Genomic DNA, 20,218 nt, shown 5'->3' on the forward strand with positions numbered 1-20,218 from the left:
AGCATCTTTGTAAGCAAGATGAACCTCTGATAAGCAAATCATGATGGGTGGGCCTGGGGGTAGGGAATGAAATCTATGGAATTTCAAATTTCAACTGAAGCATCATGTTTTTCTGTTAAATCCTGTTGTAAGCGTCTATGCTGCTCTTTTGGAAAGGAAAACAATATGATGATGACAATTATCATCTCCCACTTACTGGTATTATTAGGTAACAATTATCTACAATGTGAAATTGTCTTTTGATAGAAATAGTAATTCTTTTTTAAGTATTAGTTTATGCTTGTGTTGTAAAATGTTTAAATTTTTCATGTTTCTGTGAAGAGGCTTGAGTGTCCTTTAAGCACCTACCCTTGGTGACTCCTGCACATGAAGAACAATACTATTTGCTCATATGCATCAGCCACGAGGAAGGACTTAACTCGAAGTTTCTTTTCTTTCTATAATGGATGTGATGTTGCTTCTGGTGCATGGTCAATTGTATTATTAACTCAATTTATATTTCAAGTTTTTTGTCAAACGTATTTCTATTTCTTTTTTTTGTTTATTGTCTATTGCAATTGTGTAATAAACAAATCAATGTACTGGTTATGCCTGTAATGGGTGCACTATTGGATATAAAATATATCTTATCTTATAGAAATTTAGCCACAACAATCAAGGATCTTAATTATAAAAAGATGATAGGTCACCATACAGCCTTCAGCATTGAACAATTTATGTAGAAAATAATGAAAGAAATACAAATTCAACACTTTTTTTTATTAAAAATTAATATAACATAAATAAACATATAAATTTACAAAAATGCTTGGCAAATGAGCAGTTGATAAATAGGCCATTTTACAGTCAAATAAGATGAACACACATATGAGATGGTCATGTCATAAACTTAATTATATTGGTGAAAGCAGTACATTTATAACATATAAATACAAAACAATAAGAATAATCAACATTTGTCATAACAATCAAAATGATATAAGACTAGGAACTGATTGTCTTCGTCTTTGAGATTTCACAGAGACATTTTTTGATACAGTCTTTCAACTATCTCACAAATTCTACAACCTGAGAATAACTTAGGGATTGGCAAAGCATTCATTGAAGTATTAACATCTTACTTGAGTCCTATGAAAAGTATATTGGCATTTTTATCACAGAAAGTCACAATTATTTTCATGATAAGCACAAGTAAACTTGTTTGTTAACTAATAATTGGATTTACAATGTATTTTAAACCAAGTGTAAAGGAATATATACTTTCATATGAAAACAAGAATTTCAATACCTTGACCTAATTTGAGATGTCATTAAAACCTGTCTTTTCCTTTCAGTTCAGGTTTTGTATATTCAATAGATATTTTGAACCCAGCCCCTGTTTCCAAGGCAAATTTATTTGTGTCTTTTGCACACTTAGCCCTTTTGCGAATGTAATTGCTTGCTGTTTTGCTCCATGGAATAATTAGGTTACTGTCACCTAATCTCAAAAGCTTGCTATAATCTTTCAGATCTGTTAGAAGGATAATTGATCTTGTGTTCAGTTGACATGTGCAAGGTACTTGGAATTGAATCATTTGTTTTTTAAAGGTTTTCTGAGAGAGCAAATCTTTACGTATGAAACCATCCACTGTTGTTGTGTTACCAGCCATTGCTGTGGTTAATTTAGCAATCTTCAGGACTGAAAATATAAATTTTTAATTAAAATATTTTCTACAATCAAAATAATTTTAGTTGATATGTTTTGATTCTAAAGCAACTATGTTTTTCTTATATTTTTTTAAATATATATTATTTTTTGTTAGCCAAGCTTTAAAAATGTGTGATTTCTTTGATAAGTATTTTTTGTAAAATATTTAGAAAAAGACATTCTTCTTCAGACATCTTGTTTTGTGGTCCCTTTACACTATGTCAAATGTTTTCAAGTGTTTTGTGTACTTTTACAGAAACTTGATTATGATAATTTTTTGCATTCAAAGGCATTATTCAAAACCACAATGATAGTTTAAAAAATAATCCAAGCATTTTTCTATCAAATCTAGACGTACCAAATTGTTTACATAGATTAGTAGGGGACTCCAGAAACTCTTTGACATTCTGGATGGTATGTAAGTTACAGTAGGAACATATTCCGTAGTCTCTATGCCTAGGCAGTGTTCGCTGGATCACATCTATAAACTCAGTGCTATTTTGATGACAGCTGTTAATATATTGAATAACATTTAAAAGTCAGTGTCTAATTTTGCATTTTGTTTGAAGATAAAAATACATGCCAAAATCCAAATTAGAAGTCAAAATGATTAAATGTATCAAAATATTTGCCGTGCATATACTCAATGATAGTTGTCTCATTGGCACTCATACCAAATTATCTTATTTCTATCAAATCAAGTTTTAAAGACATTTTATTTGTATGAGCATCTAATCCTACTTTTTTGTAAAAGAATTCTATCTTTAAATTTTATAAATTGTTTTGACTTGAAAGTAAGCTTACCCAATATGTAAATCATTTCTGGGATATAAATAAATGTTAGTTGACTAACAGTAAAAACTTTTAAAATTCATTTTACATCAGATTAAGTTATTTCCAAGTATATGGTGTTTAACTTTATTATATGCTGTTGTGAATATCAAAAGCTTTAGCATTTATTCTTTATATACTGTGGATTCATTTATTTTAGTGAGTACCAATTTTCGCTGTTTGAAGGAAACTTGCATATATATGGATCTTTAATTTCATGGTTTTGGCACAGTTTGCATACATTCCTTATATAAATTTATAAATCATTGAGCATTTAAGTTTGCGTTCTTTTGTACCCACAAAATTCACGAAAATTAGAATTCAATGAATTATTAATGTATCCACAGTAAAGTATTTGCTATTTCTCTGTATATATTGGTCTTTGGCGATCCACATTACTTCAACACTCCACAACAAAACATAGATTGTTGCATTCTGTGATGGAACATTGTGATCGAAACTGCAGGGGCAGATCCAGCCATTATAAAAAGGGTGGGGTGGAGGTGAAGGGTCCCAATCCAGGATAAAGGGGGGATTCCAACCATATGTCCCCCGTTCAATTGCCTTTATCGTCCAAAAAAAAAGTGGGGTTCTAACGCCTGGAACCCTTCCTCTAGATCCACCACTGAACTAGAAGCCCTATTCAGATGCATTATTTTCTTACCTTAGTTTGTTTGTTTTTAAGTAAATTGTGCTGTCACAACAAATTTTTGAAGTCATGTCGTAACTTTTGATTCCACAGCAATCTCTTCCTTCTTCTAATCCCATCTTATCCAAAACTCCTCCACAGCATAGGTCTGAGGTCTCATTATATGGGTGGATACCACACATATCAGTTTTATTAATAATTCCACCAAGCTGGCATCTATGTGTAATACTTGAATAGGACTGACTTTTCTCGATTTCAGAAGGTACACAGCATGTGTCGTGATTTTCAACAGATTTTGTAATTATTTTATAAATTGTGTCATAATGGGAGTTGTGTTTTGTGCAGCAAACATCTTCATGGCTGTCGTAACTGATTTTTCCACAGCATTTGTATTCTGTCGATTTAACAATAATGTCACCTCCTGAAAAAAAATATCATAAAAAAGCCCATCTGCATGCTTAATATTTAAATTATGAATTTCTTATGACAAACTGTACAGAAATAAAGCCTTTTATGAAGCTTGAGTTTATGTTTTGTCAAATTAATGAGTTGCTCTTGTTAGTTTTCAAAACCTCCAAAGAAGGAGATAGTAAACAATAGGTCAGTGTGGTTATGGGCAATGGAAATTGGTTTGACTGCATGAATATTTTAAAACAACAATTATACCTAAAATATTCAAGTAAAATGAAGTTGCTTAGGTGTGATCAGAATTGGTGAAAAAATAAAGACTTTAGTTGTTAATTTCTGTGTCTTTTTGGTCTCTTGTGGAGAGTTGTCTCATTGGCAATCATACCACACCTTCTTTTTGATATTTAAGTGTCCATAAGAATAAAGGAAGAACTCAACAAACGTAATCTGTTTAAAAGATTTTTTTTTTCTTAATTCTTTACCACTAAAAGTTTGTAATGACTAAGTTTTAATTAGAGTGAAACTAATGTGGGATAGATGTAGGGACACAAACTACTAGTCTTAATCTTGATGCTATTATATTTGTATATGTAAATTCTATAAGCTGTATTGCAGCTGAATAAAAAGACTATTGTTAATCAGTAGGGATTTTCCCTCTTTCAATAACCACATACCGAAATGAAATTTCAAATTCACTACCAGTGTGACTTTTGCAGTGCTTTAAATCAGAACTTACCAGGTTGACAACACTGGTGAGATGATGTGTTGTATATAACATTCCCACAACATTCTTGGTACGGTCTGTCATACAATCCATTCCCACAACACTCCTCTGTTGATGATGTAATGTTAACAGGGAGTCCATTACAACACTTTTGACTACTTGGATAGAAATGGCCTACAATTAAATAGATTTGTATATAGAATTTATATATTGACCATTTTGGTCTTGTTGACTTATTTGTAGATCTTACTTTGTGAAACATTATTGCTGTTTACAATTAACATTGAACAATTATGACATTGACAGACCCTTAATTTTCAAAAGTTGAGTAAAAAAACTCAGAGGTCAATCCTACAAGTGGTCAGTTAGATGATTGAAAATATATTTGCTTTCCAATCTACATATTCATGCTCCAACAAGTTCTGAGTAAAATATTTATCAAGAAATGTTACATTTTAGAAAAGAAATTATACAATTTTCATATATATTTATCAAGTCTGCAGTATTTGTAACTTGTCAACAATCAGATGTTGCAGGTGAGTTCATCTCTGATCTTTATTTATTTGGATTGCCAGTTTCCTGCCAAAGTTTGATGGTTGTCTCTTGTCATTTTTACTGCCTCCAATTAATTTGTGCTGCCACAAGATGGCTAAGAGTGCTGAGCATGGAGTTAAACACCAATAATCAATCATAGGTGCTGGTACGTTTAATCCCATGGTTACCATCATACAGGAATCAGTATACTTCTTTAAAGCTATTCCAGAATACAGATCTTAGATACAATTTATAGAAAATTATGAAAATTACCTTTTTCACAGCACTCAGCATCATGTGGTATGGTAAAACTTCCATCACAACATTTTTCATCAACTGTATTATACAACTTTGTGCCACAACATGTATACTGCTCATCACTATCGCTGACATTATATAAGGTACCAGTGCAACATTTCTGTTTCAGTATGTCATACTCATTGTTGTTACATAAGGATTTTAAAAGGGGTAAGACCATTCCTTTCTTTTTGGATTTACAGTAATGTGTTGTTTTGTTGTAATATTCAACCCCACAACATTTCATATGAGTTCCTATGCTGTGCGGCTTCTTATTACTATTGCTACCCCTGCAGCAAATTGTTGTTTCTGGGTTAATAAGTGAGGAACCACAGCAATTATTGATTCCTGTTAAAAAAATAAAATAAAACTCTATAAAAACTCATTGGAATTAGTTGTGCAATGAAAGAAAAGAATGATCATTTTAAATTATTTGATGTAGTGAAAAATTATATAACTTTTATATCTTTAATAGAAATAAATAGATTGATCTTTTAACAAGGGCATCAATATCTGTGGAAAAAAATGAAGACCTCCTGAAAAACCATCCTGTGTGAATTTTTTGTAATACTACTTAAATGTTAAAAATTTGATTAACTTTTAATTTAATTTTATTCTTTCATAATAGCATATAAGATTAACATTAAGTTATCCTATTACCATTTATTTTGTCAGTCAAGGTGTTGTTACAGCAGACTTTTTCTGACTTTTCATAAGAGGTAGCTCCACAACAGCTTTGTTCTTTGCCATCTTCTGTTAACTTTTTGAACACATCCCTTTCACAACATATCTCAGTTTCAACAATAAATGTTTTTTCTAAAGGTAAAAAATAAAGTATGGATTCTATACTGTTTAATTTCTAAATCTGGTCTCAGCCTGTTGGTTCAATATTAAGTGTTTTTATGCCCCACTTAGTTTTCAGTCTGTTTGTCTGTTGACCCATCCTCCCGCTTCAGGTTAAAGTTTTTGGTGGAGGTAGTTTTTGATGAAGTTGAAGTCAAATCAACTTGAAACTTGGAACACCTATTCCCTATGAGTCCCCTATGGTATGATCTTTCTAATCTTAATACCAAGTTAGAGTTTTTACCCCAATTTCACGGTTCACTTAACATAGAAATGATAGTGCGAGTGGGATATCTGTGTACTATTGACACATTCCTATTTGTTAATGTTATTCAATTATTAAGGACTTAGGTTGTTATATTAGTTGTCATATTAGTTGTCATATATCTAGTGTCTTTACCAAGTCAGGCAATCTGTACCATGTGTTATTTTGTATTATAGTAGTCTTTTTTTCTTGAAGGAATCTGGTATTGAGGGGGTCTGTTGAACTGTCTCAATTTGTTTGGTAGCTCATGTGATCTTTTTAGCTCACCTGACCTGAAAGGTCAAGTGAGCTTTTCTCATCACTTGGCGTCCGTCGTCCTGCGTCCGTCGTCCGTAAACTTTTACAAAAATCTTCTCCTCTGAAACTACTTGGCCAAATTCTACCAAACTTGGCCACAATCATCCTTGGGGTATCTAGTTTAAAAATGTGTGGCGTGACCCGTCAAACCTACCAAGATGGCCGCCATGGCTAAAAATAGAACATAGGGGTAAAATGCAGTTTTTGGCTTATAACTCAAAAACCAAAGCATTTAGAGCAAATCTGATCGGGGTAAAATTGTTGATCAGGTCAAGATCTATCTGCCCTGAAATTTTCAGACGAATCGGACAACCTGTTGTTGGGTTGCTGCCTGTGAAATGGTTATTTTAAGGAAATTTTGCAGTTTTGGGTCATTATCTTGAATACTATTATAGATAGAGATAAACTGTAAAAAACAATAATGTTCAGCAAAGTAAGACCTACAAATAAGTCAACATGACCAAAATGGTCAGTCGACCCCTGAAGGAGTTATTGCCCTTTATAGTAAATTTTTAACAACTTTTCGTCATTTTTTGTTACTTTTCTAAAAATCTTCTTCTCTGAAACTACTTTGCCAAATTTAACCAAACTTGGCCACAATTATCATTGTGGTTTACAGTTTATAAAATGTGTCCGATGACCCAGCCTACCAAACAAAATGGCCGACAAGCCTAAAATTAGAACATAGTGGTAAAATGCAGTTTTTGCTTTATATCTTTGAAACTAAGACATTTAGGGCAAATCTTTCAAGATTTTAATGTCCATCAGAATAAGATATATCCCCTCACAAATTTTCAATTGAATCGGACAACCTGTTGTTGGGTTGCTGCCCTAAAATTGGTGATTTTAAGGAAATTTTGCAGTTTTTGGTTATTATCTTGAATACTATTATAGATAGAGATAAACTGTAAACAGCAATAATGTTCAGCAAAGTAAGATCTACAAATAAGTCAGCATGATCAAAATTGTTAGAGGACCCCTTAAGGAGTTATTGCCCTTTATAGTCAATATTGAACAACTTTTCGTCATTTTTGTAACTTGTATAAAAATCATTTCTAAAACTACTTGGCCAAATTTAACCAAACTTGGCCACAATCATAATACTAGGGTATCTTTTTAAAAAAAAAGTGTCTAATGACCCCGCCTACCAACGAAGATGGCCAACATCTGTAAACACATTAACAGGTGAGCGACACAGGCTCTTGAGAGCCTCTAGTTTATGTATATATGTCAATAAGAAAAGAATAACCGAAACAAAACTGAAAAACATTCTCCACAGAAGTTTTTTTAAGTTGTTAAAATTAGATATTGTCTCTTAAAAAGCTTCATAGCCTCTGAAAATGAGATTCAAGAGTATGAATTTTTCAGAACATGAAAGTGTCTAGTCCAAAAAGGACAAGCATAGAGTGTTGGTACCAGTACTAAAACATATTATTCTGACGGATAAGGCATTTTTACTTTGTTCCCTTTATTGTATGAAAGTTTTGGTCAATTAGATTTTTATATGATACATAATGTGTAGAATGTTTTTCTAGACATACTGAATCATAAGTATTTTGTTTACATGCAAAGTGACACAATAATATATAGGAGACCTTGAACTTTCCAATAAATTGTACTGTCATCTTCCTGTTTACGTAATAGGAAACTTATACATGTATAAAGACAATATCCAATCAGTTTCATTAGTAAAATCCTCACAAAACTTACCACTGCAGCAATCTAACTTCTGTCCATGTTCATTGAATTTGGGTACTACTCCAAAATCACAGCACAGTTGTGATTCTGGATCATATTCTTTCATTGAAGACATGCACGGTTCCGCTGCAACTTCTACAATCACTATTGTTAACACTGAAAATGATATAATAAAATATCAATGTTAGCACAGGAAGTTTGGTTTATTTTTTTATCTATGATGTGGTAAGATTGCCAATGAGACAACTCTCCAAAAGAGACCACTGAATGACACGGAAATTAATTGTATGTCTGCTTTCTATAATTTTAATGGATTTTAACGAAGTTGTGAATGTTTTATCGTAATTTGTCTTGTTTCTTGCTTTCAAATTCATACAAAATTGAATCAGCATCAGTTGTGTGGAACTTCAAAAGTTTACCTGACAACTTGACACCCTGTAGTCCAGTGTTTAACAATTTATAAGAATTTTGACCTTTAATTTTGATTTGTTGTATTGTTTACTTGCTGTCATATTTAAGTATATCCAACTTCTCTGATAATCATATGTTAAATACTGAAGACTTTATATGTTGACACTCAGTCACTAATAAAACAACTTTTGACAAGTTAATACTGCTGGAGAGGCCCTTTATGTATTTATGTATAAAGGAAATATTCATTTCAATTGAATGAAAAGTTTAATCTGATATACCAGTACATGTACTAGATAAGATATTCACTTATATAGGAAGCATGTCCTTCACATAAATAAGTTTCTGATCATTTGAAAGATATAAAAAATTGTTCATAACATTTAAATTTCATAATAAAATATTAGAAAAATAAATATGTAGGCTCTCTACTACAAGTGTAGGCTATTTTCACTTATCAGAATGTATATATTTTATGACTGATTTCTATAACTCCTTACCCAACAATAGATGATAGATATTCATTTTGGTGTTGATCTAATAGATTAACTGTTCTCCTGAGATCGAAGGTCATAATATTAATTTTTATTCCGGGTATACCTTTTATTTAAAACATCGATTTGGAAATCCATAATTCTAGAAAACAAAAAATTTTCACAGGTAACAGAAAAATTTTAATGTTTAAAAAATGAATTTAAAAATTGGGCAATCAGAAGTTGAGAACTAAGTATAGGATCATTTGTTTTTTTTTAACATCTTGAAAAAGTTATCCCTTTGTTTTGATTTGACTACAATAATTATACAATAAATTTGAATATTAATTATAGCTATAAAAAATACTGATACAAATTTATATTGGTGATACCCAGGTATATTTTTACATAATGTACATTTCAAATAGCCTGTTTATGAAAATTTTAAAAACTGGTGTATTTTGAATCAAATAAAGGTTATTTCAATGAAAACTGTAATTAGCTTATTTTGGTAATTTTCAAAAAGAATTATCTCTAAGGTAACAAGATAAGATTAAAGAGTATGAATGTCCTGTTATAATCATGTAAAACTTATAACATGTATAAAAACGGTATTAATTATTTACTAATTACAAGGGAAACTTTTGAATTAGGAATAACCAATACCCTTTGAGTGTACCTAAAGTGTCTGAGGTGTAATTATGTTGGTCAGGTAAAGTATAGGAAGATTTTACACAAAATGAAGATGTGCTCCTCCTGCTATAATTTAATTATTTTATTTTTGAGGGGGGGGGGATTTTCTTTCCTATTAAAAATAAATATTGGTACTATTCATTGATCAGTTTTTAACCCAGGTCTTTGAAATGTTCTGAACACATGTTACACATATGAATTTGTGAATATGCTTCAACAGCATTTATTAATCAACTTTTCCAATTTGTTTCAGTAATATTGTTTTAAGAAGTTCCAATTTTGAGTTTTCCTGCCTCGGTTTTCAACTTAATGTTTTCTTAGTATTGGTCTTTGCTGTGTCATACTAAATTAATATAGATAAAAGAAAAGTGTTCTTCAAATTAATACACAATTGAAGTTTTCCATTTGTCATTTAGGCATTATACTTAATAAAGAAATAAAAGATAAACAAAATAATTTATGTGGAACATGTTTGATGCGTTTCTAGTAACTAAATTAAAAGTAAATCAATTTATGTTCTTTATAGGATTTACTATTTCCTTACCCATCAGTGATACAGTGATCTTCATTTGAGTTTGATATTTTTCACTGACCATGTAGACGCTTATATTCATTTATTTTTAGGATATTCCTATTTTTTATGGCAGGAATTCCTTTGGATAATGTCCAGAAAAAATCACCCCTCTTCTACTGTGTTAATAATTAAAGTTCATTGATGAACCATTATATGGAGCAGAGAACTAATTGTATATTTATATACAATGTTCTACCTTATTATCAATGATAATAAATCAGCAATAATTAGATTATAATTTAACAAGATGGGTTATTTATATGGTAATTTTTTTTGCAAAAAACAAAGAAGATTGTTTCCCTATCTTGTTTAAATGGGAATGTTCATTTAAGCTAGGTATATAGACTAAGGAGTAGACAATATTTGAGTCTAAGAAGCAATTTTATAAAGACATGAAATTTACACGCAAATCTTTAAAAAAAGAAAACAACTTTTGACACAGTACCTTACTTGGGAGAGGAACATACAAATTTGGCTGGGTTAAGAATTAAGTTTCTTGTGATCTCAACCCTCCCCTGTTGCAACAACATCTGCCATAGTTCCTAACAGACACACACATTTGGCTGGGTTAAAACTAACAAAACTATATTTTTGTGTGCTTTATAAAGATTTTATTCTAGTTCATACAATATTTAAAGGTGAATGAACTAAAATGGTCCTTATAATAGATTTAAGTTTCTAATTTGTCACATAGCATTTGATGATCCTTTTCAACAACAACAAAAAAAATTGACTTGTATATTTTCCGTATTCATGTTAAATGCAAAAAATTTGAAATAAAATATAAACACAAATACAACATATGGGACATGTCTGGTAAGATTGTATATAATATGATTTGATTAGTTGTTAATTTTAATAATTTTGGTGAATTTCTGTATTTTTTTCTTACCCAGCAATGCTATACTGATCATCATATTGGGTTGATATATGGCAAATACTATTTACCACTAACTATAGAAGGTTGTATTTATCTTTTTATTAAGGCTGGGATTCCATTTCTTTAGTCCCACATGACTAAACATTTTCAGTTGTTTACCTCGGTGAAGATTTGAACTAATATTAAAATGAGGAATGGAAAAAATCAAGATTGTGTAAAGAAAAGGATTTGTCTTCCTTGATTGGATGATCAGTTATTGAAAATAAGCAAGTATTGAAATTCAAAACCAATTAGATATTATCACAATTTTTATCTTGTATAAATTCTGATAAAAATTCCATCCAAACTGCCTGTCCCATGTCGGAAACATCAATATTGAATGTCTTGATTATATCTTTATGTTCTTTGTACATGTAGGAATAATAAAAATTGATTGTTCTTTCATCTGTTGAAAGTGTGTCGTAACTTCTAAATGTTTTTTGTGTTATTTTTCTATTATTCAGTTGAAATATTTCCCACATCTCCATTCATTTATAATAAAGGAATAAACATAGATGGTAGGTATGCATTAATTAGGCAATTTTTAGAAAAATTGTATTTATTTTTCAATGCTATCAATCAAATTATTCTGTTCAAAATTTGACTCTATAAGGTATGGGTAAATCTGGAATCAGAATATATATTGTTTGTCTTATGCTTGATCGGAATATTCCCCCCCCAATCAATTTGGGAATCAGAATACAAAGGATAAAGTATGAAGGTATATGTTGAAGATATTATTGTGGATTCATTAGTTTTACTAATTTTATGTCCTATTACATCTTGAAATTTATTTATACATTAAACTAGTGATATAATATTGGATATGAAGATTTCACTTGTCGAAAGTGTATACTCTTCCTGTTTCATATGATGACTTCCTAATTTCGTATTGCACAATGATTTTTAATTGTGCAATTAAAATGCGGTTTAAATCATCCATACCGGTACTCTCAAATTTTAATGAAACATGTATCAAAAGCGTGAATGAGGAATTTTTTTTCATTGATTGCTGAATGCTGCAGCACTCGCTATCACTGATTTAAGTTTCTAGTTTTTCTTATATGAAAATTGTTAAACGCTCCTGAAGTTAAAATCATACACCAATATATCGTTTTAACTTTTCTGACTTTATATGCAGTAATTAGATTATTTATATATGGGTTCATTGCTGCTTCCCTTGACCTAGTAGATGTAACCATTCTCCTTTAGATTTTGCTAGTGGAATAGTCCTTTAGCATACTTGTTGTTAGAGAGGGGACTTTCTGCTTCATTGGCCTATAAACACTGGAGTGTATACCTAGACTTGCTACATTTCCCTTCCTTATTATTTTATTTTCAATTTTGCCCCTTTAATAATTATACTACTATAACTAAGAGATTACCAATATACTGACAACTGCAGGGCCAATCTTAATTAGTGAAAAATAAATAAAAGAAAGGAAATTGTAGTAAATCTACCCTTGACCTGGTAGATATATAACCACCCTCCTCTACTAGCTGTGCTAGTAGAAAACTCTTATAACTCAGTTTGTAGACAGGTGCCCCAGGGAGCTAGTGCAGTGGTTATTTGAAAGAAAAATATTGTTCTACTGAACATTACAAAGGTATGGGACTCAAGTGGGAGTTGAAAAAAATCATTTTGCTTCTTTGCTGGTGTAAATAGAACATGACAGTATTACTATGCAGTGGTGGAGTTGGAACCCCCCCCCTCTTTTTTTGACAATCAATGCCTTTGAGTAGGAACATATAGTTGGACCCCCCCCCCCCCCTCTTGTCCTGGGTTGGGAACCTCCCCTTTTTAATATGGCTGGATCCGCCCCTGCTATGTTGCACTAGGTTATTTCAGAGGGCACAAATACAACTACCAAAGTAAAAGGAATAAGGTTTCAGTTTTTCATTTGTCTTTTACATCAATATGTTGGTATCTTAGTCATTTTATGTCAAACTTTTTTTTTTAACTAAGTATTAATTTTATCAGCCTTCTCATGACAATAAAAGTCTGTCAGTAACTGTAATGGGATGGTAGACATTATAATTTTGTAACACTTACTTAATGCAAGCAACCTCTCACTCAAAAGCAATAGGCTCATAATTTACCTCAGGCTGGTCAGTTTGAAGAGCTGAATACAAACTGTTACTTGTTTATAAAAAAAATTGTATAAGGAAAAGGACAAAGTCTATTTCATTAGTAGCTTTAAATTCTCATGAGTAACTTTAAATTCCCTTGATCAAATTTAAAATTAAAATCAATAAGATACTATTGAAAAGTTAATGTGAAATCATATAATATAATTTATGATATTTTATGTTAGATTTTTTTTTCTTACCCAACAGTTTAACAACAGTCTTCATTTTGATTTTTAGCTGTGTGGTCAGTTTGTATATATGTGGTAATAAAATATTAATAAATTGGGATGTCCCATTTATATTTATGAACTGTATTTGTATTTATATCTCTCTGAATACTTTGTGTATATGTTTACTAAATACGTCAATCAGCACCTATCCTTTATTTGAAACTTTTCATTGTTGTTTGTTATGATCATGATCAAGTATGAGGCATATAAATCAGTTCATAGTTGTTATTGAACTTCTATGGTTATCCTAATCCTAGATTTTGTATAGATTAATGTAACGCTAGCATAACAAAAATAGTCATTCACTTTCTATTTTAAGAAAGGAGATAATCTGGAAATATTTCATCTATTAAAAATATAATAAACTAATAACAAAATTTTCAAATATTGGTACTTGTGTTCCAATGCATATATGGAAAAATACTATTAAAATAGTTAGATAAATATAAAAGAGGATAAAATGAGAGTATCCAGTTTGTCTTGTTTTATCAACAATTTGCAATGAACATCTTTTATAAAATTTAGTAATTTAGTTCTGACGTTTTTTTTTAAATCACTATGCTTTTAATAGTACAAATATTTAATAAAATCTTTTTTACCTTTATCCATCCATATTAAAAGGTTTCAGACAGGCATACTCTGTCCCAAATCCAGAGCCTGTAATTCAGTGTTTAATCATTGGTGGATCTAGAATTGTTCATAAGTGGGGGCCCACTGACTGCCTAAAAGGGGCCCACTCGCATCACACTCCAGTGATTCCCTATATAATCAATTTTTTTTCGTAAAAAGGGGGGGGGGGGAGGCAAGCTACTTGCCCCCTGTTCTAAATCCGCATCTATTAATGTTGTTGCTATGTTTTTTTCCTTCATGATATGGTACATAATTCAGGCCTTTGAATTTTTTAATTGTTTTACATTTGTCATTTCTGGGCCTTTCATAGCTGATTATATCATATGGGGTTTGTTCATTGTTGAAGGCTGTACTGTGACCTATAGTTGTTGATTTCTATGTCATTTGGTCACTTGTGGAGTGTTGTCTCATTGGCAATCATACCACATCATTTTTATTTATTAGTGTTAAATTACTAGAAATAAGGGTATAAAAAAATAATTTTCTGATTTAGGACATATGCATAAAAGTAATTGCAAATGATCGAATCTTCCATCAGAATTCCAACTGAAGTGGATGTAACCAATTATAGGCAATCCAGCTGCCTTCAACAATGAGAAAAATCTGAACCCTATATAGATGTTTTGGTATTCCTTTTACGGGTAAAGTGAACCAACAACTCGATGAGGTAGTCAAGTTGGGGTGGATAGCTAAGTGAATTTGATTTTTGTCTTTCTTCATGTAAATACAATTATAGAAATCAAAGACAACAAAACCCATGTTAATACTGTTTTATGCTTTTCATAGAGATACGTTTATATTATAAAAGTCTGTTTTGGCTTTATTTATCCAATACTTAATGTAATGATTTTGCAGATATAAATTTTCTTGATTTAATTATTTAACATTTTGTCATGTTATCATGATGGAGCTTTTTATAGCTAATTATACTTATTTTTGCTCATTGTTAAAGGACATACAGTGTATAGTGACCTATAGATCTTTCAATGGCAATCATACTACAGCTTCTTAATTTTGTAGGAAACGCTACATGTTGTAGTTTTATTAATGAAAACTTAAAAGGTTCTTTTTTTGTGTTTTTGGACATATGTCAACATTTTAGAGGGGATTTAATTAATTATTTCCCCTGTCACATTTCTAAGCTTTGCCAAGAAAATAGTATTCAAAACATCATAGTTAGAATTTAGTGCTGTATGTATAACATTTATCTGGTCTTATTTTGTAAGTTCATCGTGTCATATCTGAACAAAAATAACACAAAACAACCCTCCAAAAAGACATGAGCAAAAAGAATGATATTGAAATGTTTTGGTGCTTAAAACAGAGTTTTGGTACAGAGAAGTAGAACGGGCATTAAGTTTTACCCTTGTCTGTACGTACACATGTACGTACATCCCAAAACTGGTTTCTGTTCTCTTATTAGAGTTTGCCGCAACCAAATGTTATAAAACTTATACACAATGCTTATTACCACTAAATACAGATCAAGTCTGAATTTTGGTAGCTTCACTCTAACCATTCTAGAGTTATGCCCTTTATAAATCGAAAGATTATAAAAAATTTAGTTGCTTCAACAAAATATTATGAAACTTATACACAATGCTTATTACCACACAATACAGATACAGTTGAATTTTAAAGCGTCACTTTAACTAATAATCGAGTTTATTATTCCCCTTCATAAATTGAAAAATTGCTAAATTTTAAAGTTTTGTTCTGTAACTTAGGTTTGCCCAAACCAAACATTATGAATAAATAAAGGCAACAGTAGTATACCACTGTTCAAAACTCGTAAATCTTATGGACAAAAAACAAAATCAGGGTAACAAACTAAAACTGAGGGAAACACATTAAATATAAGAGGAGAACAACGACACAACATAAAAATGTAACACACACAGAAACAGACTAAGCATTAGACAAAATCCGATGAGAATAACAAATATAACATCAAAACCAAATACATAAATTTGGGATAGAAAAGTACCGTGACACGTCTTATAGTAATGTGAATTCACACTCAATTATAAGAGAAAACAAACTACACAACGGAAACACAACGTAAAAATGTTACACACACAGAAACGAACTATGATATAACAATGGCCATTTTCCTGACTTGGAACAGGACATGTTTAAAGAAAAAAATGGTGGGTTGAACCTGGTTTTGTGGCATGCCAAACCTCGCACTTTAATGGCAATGTTAAATATAACATTAAAATGACAACATAATATTACAGGACTACAATACAAATAAATAGGAGAACGTATTAGGCAAAGAAACACATGAATAATTGATAACAAAAGACATCAGGTTTAAAATTCAATACGCCAAAAACGCGCCTCGTCCACACAAGACTTACCAGTGACGCCCAGATATAAAAGTTCGAAAGTCAAAAAAGTACAAAGTTGTACAGCACTGAGGATCAAAAGTTGAAAAAGGTTGTTCCAAATACGGCTAGGAGTTTCTGCTTGTGATAAGAACATCATTATACACAATACTTATTACCACAAAACTCAGATCAAGTACAAATTGGGTAGCATCACTTTTATCGTTCTTGATTTATGTCTCTTTAAAGTGTTGTATGAAAGCAGGGACACCATCTGTGTCCATAGGAACACATTCTCCATTATTTTTTTGTTATTTAAATATCACTAGTATGTCCATAATGTAGTCATAAATGCTCGTCTGGGGTACACAATTTGAATCCAGGTATCTATGATGATTTTGATAGTCAAAAATGTTATAAGAGCTTCTCAAGGAAATTCATTTCTCAAAATTCAGTTTGAAGCTGAAAAGTTCAAAGTAAGAAACTGTACTTCAGTGAAAATTTAAGGAACTGAAAGAAACCAATCTTTCAGATCAAGTATTCATCCAACTTGGTGGAAAATTATTCTTACAAAGCCCTGGTCTTATAATTTTTCTCATTCTTCAAATAATCATTTATAGACATTCTTCTCTGAGGAAAACATCATACAAGTAAAATTTAAAATAAAGGTGTTTTTTTCCACAACCAATAAGCGTATGCATAAGATCAGCCATTTGCCTCATTCGAATTTGATTTATTTTGAATAAATATTGTTTGATCTATCAGTGAAGCTGTGTTAAATTTATTCTAAAAGTTAATAGTGATTTTAAATACATGTTACAAAAATGTACAGTGTTATACTACCAGTTCCTTACCAAGCAGTGAAAACATTGTCTTCATTAATATTCTTGTCATGCGGTTAATATATGGTCAATACCCTCACTGCCCACAGTAATATACCAAATAATATAATCAGATTGGGACAGGACTTTTATAAGCATCTGACATTCTGACTGGGTATTTCTGTGTTCCTACTCAAATCACTACCATGCATGGTATTTCCCTACAAAACAAGGTAACAAAAGCTTATATTAAAAACAAAAATTTTTGATGAAGTAATCATTAGAATTTTATGGAATCAATAATTATCATATGAATTCAACATTTTAAAATATCCCCCCTAAATATAAGACATGTAATTGATATGTTATTTCCTTACTTCTAGATCAGAGAAACAATAGATTATAATCTTAATAGAGAATACATGTATAATGTGACATAACTAATAGCTGTGATTTAAATTTAAGTACAGGTATAAGGAAAAGAAACGATAAACAGCTTGTATTGTGATTTTGATTTAAATCAATGAAATTGGAGATATACTTTATAGTTCAGTTGTCTTGAAAGTTTTCATTTATCCATCCTTGAAACAATGGAATTCATTTAAACTTTTGTAAGATTAAGGTTTTTTGAATGCTTTTTATAAGCCAATAATTGCTCATCTTATCATGTATGTAAAGCACAGGTCACCGGTATTGGGGTTTGATTTCATAATATTCATATTGCACTCAACAAGAAGGGTCCTAATACATTCTTTGGTGTAAAATTCTTGTGCATATAAACATTCCAATTTATCAAATTACTGTTGTTTTTTAACAGACTTTCAAACATTATTTCTATACCTATGCTCTGCTACCTTATGCTGTTACATAATGACACATACTATCTACAAATCTTTATATTCAAAGTATTTTGCTATCAGATATATCAGATCTCTTAATAAGTCAACAACTTTAAGGGTCAAATACTGACAAGCAACATGATGACCATGATGGCAACATGTCAAACATGTACTAAATGTATATTGATAGCAGAAGTCTGGTTGTCTCTGTTAAACTGATTCTAAGCTCTTTAGAACCCCATCAACTCCTAACTTGACATTTTGTGTAGACACTTGATAACCGTTTGTTGTTTGTCAAATGATTTTTTTTATACCCCATGCAACAAAGGGACCCGTCTGTCTGTCAGTCCGTCCGTCAGTCCGTCAGTCCTGTTGCTTGTCATCACAACTCCTCTCAAACCACACAGCAGATTTCATGAAACCTTTTCAGATATTTTAAAGGACATACTACGTGCATATCAACAGGAAATTACGATTCAACTTTTTTTCTAGGAGTTATGCCTCTTTGAACTTATTTGCTTCAATATACTACTGCAACAGTTTGTCATCACAACTCTGAAACCACACAACAGAATTTCATTAAACTTTGTAGATAATAAGGACATACTAGGTAGATGTGCATATTGACAGGAAATTACGATTTTTCTAGGAGTTACGGCTCTTTGAACTTATTTGCTTCAATAAACCTCTGCAAAAGTTTGTTTTGCAACTCTCTGAAACCACACAACAGAATGAAACTTTGTAGGTAATAAGGACATACTGTGTAGATGGGCATATGGACAGGAAATTATGATTCAATTTTTTTTTACTTGAACAATTTTTTTTCTTACAGCTTTTTTATTTCTCCAGTGACAATAAGGGGATGTGGGGTATGTGAGCACACTCACTAAGGTTCTTTAATTTTATGTTGTTGTGTTGCTGTCTTATCTCCTCTTATTTTGTCAGATATATAGTTATGCAGGTAACAATGGAAATTTCATTTGAATTATTTTACATTTTGATATGTCTGGACTTTATATAGATGATCTTATTGTATGGCTTTTGCTCATTGTTGCAGGTTATATGATGACCTAAAGTTGCATTGATAGGCATCATTTAGACTCTGGTAGATATTTGTCTCATTAGCAATCATACCACATCACCTTATTTTCATATTAGTGTGAAATTTCACTTTTCATTGTTGTCTTGCATGTTGAATTAAATTATTCTAGGCAATAGTATATACTTAGTTGTGGTAATATTTAGTATAAGATTTGGCCAATTGATAATATAATAACATCTTTATCCCTGTTTTAAAAGTATGAATTTGAGAGCTAAGCAAAAAAAAAAAACCCTTGGAACAAACACAAAATGTTATAAATCAATTTCTAGTAATGTGATATTTTGTGTAGGTTGTTTAGGGAATGTGGATACCCTCTCGGTTTCGGACATGTGACATAATGTCATTCATCCAGTGTTTCGAAGTGTCATACAAACATTTTAAGAATTAAGAGCTCCTTTCACCATTTAACATAAGAATATATTAAAGTCATTCAGGATGTATCTTAAGTTGATATAAGTTTCATATACTAGTATTTACATTAATTTAAAGATCTTTCCTTTAAAGTTAAATGTAAATGTATTTTTGAGTTTACAGGGTCACAATATAGAGCGGGGATGCAATTATCCGTTTTGTTTTTCAATAAATCATTTCTCAAATTATAAAATTGAAACTTTGACAAGTGTGTGCTCTCTGTATTCTTATTATATTTTAAATGTGCATACTTATGTTATTTAATAAAAATAAGATGTTGTATGATTACAAATCAGACAATTAACAACCAAGAACCACCTCCCTGTTCTGAGACCTGAGACAGGACAGTTCAAAATCTTTAAAACAGAGAATCAGATTAGTCTAGAAGTACGAATTTGCTTAAAAGAAATCTGGTGACCTCA

The 20,218-nt window shown here is 31.0% G+C and overlaps 2 protein-coding genes across 5 annotated transcripts in view; one reads left to right on the forward strand and one right to left on the reverse strand.

Annotated features, from left to right (window-relative positions):
* The window catches only part of LOC139514353 (dimethyladenosine transferase 2, mitochondrial-like), a 57,131-nt gene that overhangs the window by 29,873 nt on the left and 7,040 nt on the right, over positions 1-20,218 (forward strand). The gene's annotated exons all lie outside the window — the stretch shown is intronic.
* Positions 739-18,648, reverse strand: LOC139514350 (uncharacterized). 3 transcript variants are annotated; one of them, XM_071303460.1, is made up of 8 exons: positions 17,478-18,648; positions 8,246-8,389; positions 5,791-5,946; positions 5,107-5,478; positions 4,312-4,473; positions 3,183-3,588; positions 2,046-2,197; positions 739-1,678 (listed from the first exon to the last, which is right to left on the reverse strand). In XM_071303460.1, the coding sequence occupies exons 1-8, from the start codon at positions 17,515-17,517 to the stop codon at positions 1,311-1,313; spliced, it is 1,800 nt and encodes a 599-aa protein (XP_071159561.1). In that variant the 5' UTR covers positions 17,518-18,648; the 3' UTR covers positions 739-1,310. The 3 variants fall into 3 exon arrangements, with proteins under 3 accessions (XP_071159561.1, XP_071159562.1, XP_071159563.1); XM_071303461.1 differs by lacking the exon at positions 17,478-18,648 and adding an exon at positions 13,634-13,699; XM_071303462.1 differs by lacking the exon at positions 17,478-18,648 and adding an exon at positions 9,145-9,224.

Source organism: Mytilus edulis, chromosome 3 (genome assembly GCF_963676685.1).
Source record: "Mytilus edulis chromosome 3, xbMytEdul2.2, whole genome shotgun sequence".
Lineage (NCBI taxonomy): Eukaryota > Metazoa > Mollusca > Bivalvia > Mytilida > Mytilidae > Mytilus > Mytilus edulis.

Coding starts and splice junctions, on each gene's coding strand:
- LOC139514350 (XM_071303460.1), bottom strand. CDS start 17,517: ATGACAAGAATATTAATGAAGACAATGTTTTCACTGCTTG. Junction 4,474..5,106: donor TGCTGAGTGCTGTGAAAAAG/GTAATTTTCATA, acceptor ATTTAATTGTAG/GCCATTTCTATCCAAGTAGT. Junction 2,198..3,182: donor TTAAAAACAAACAAACTAAG/GTAAGAAAATAA, acceptor ATATATTAACAG/CTGTCATCAAAATAGCACTG.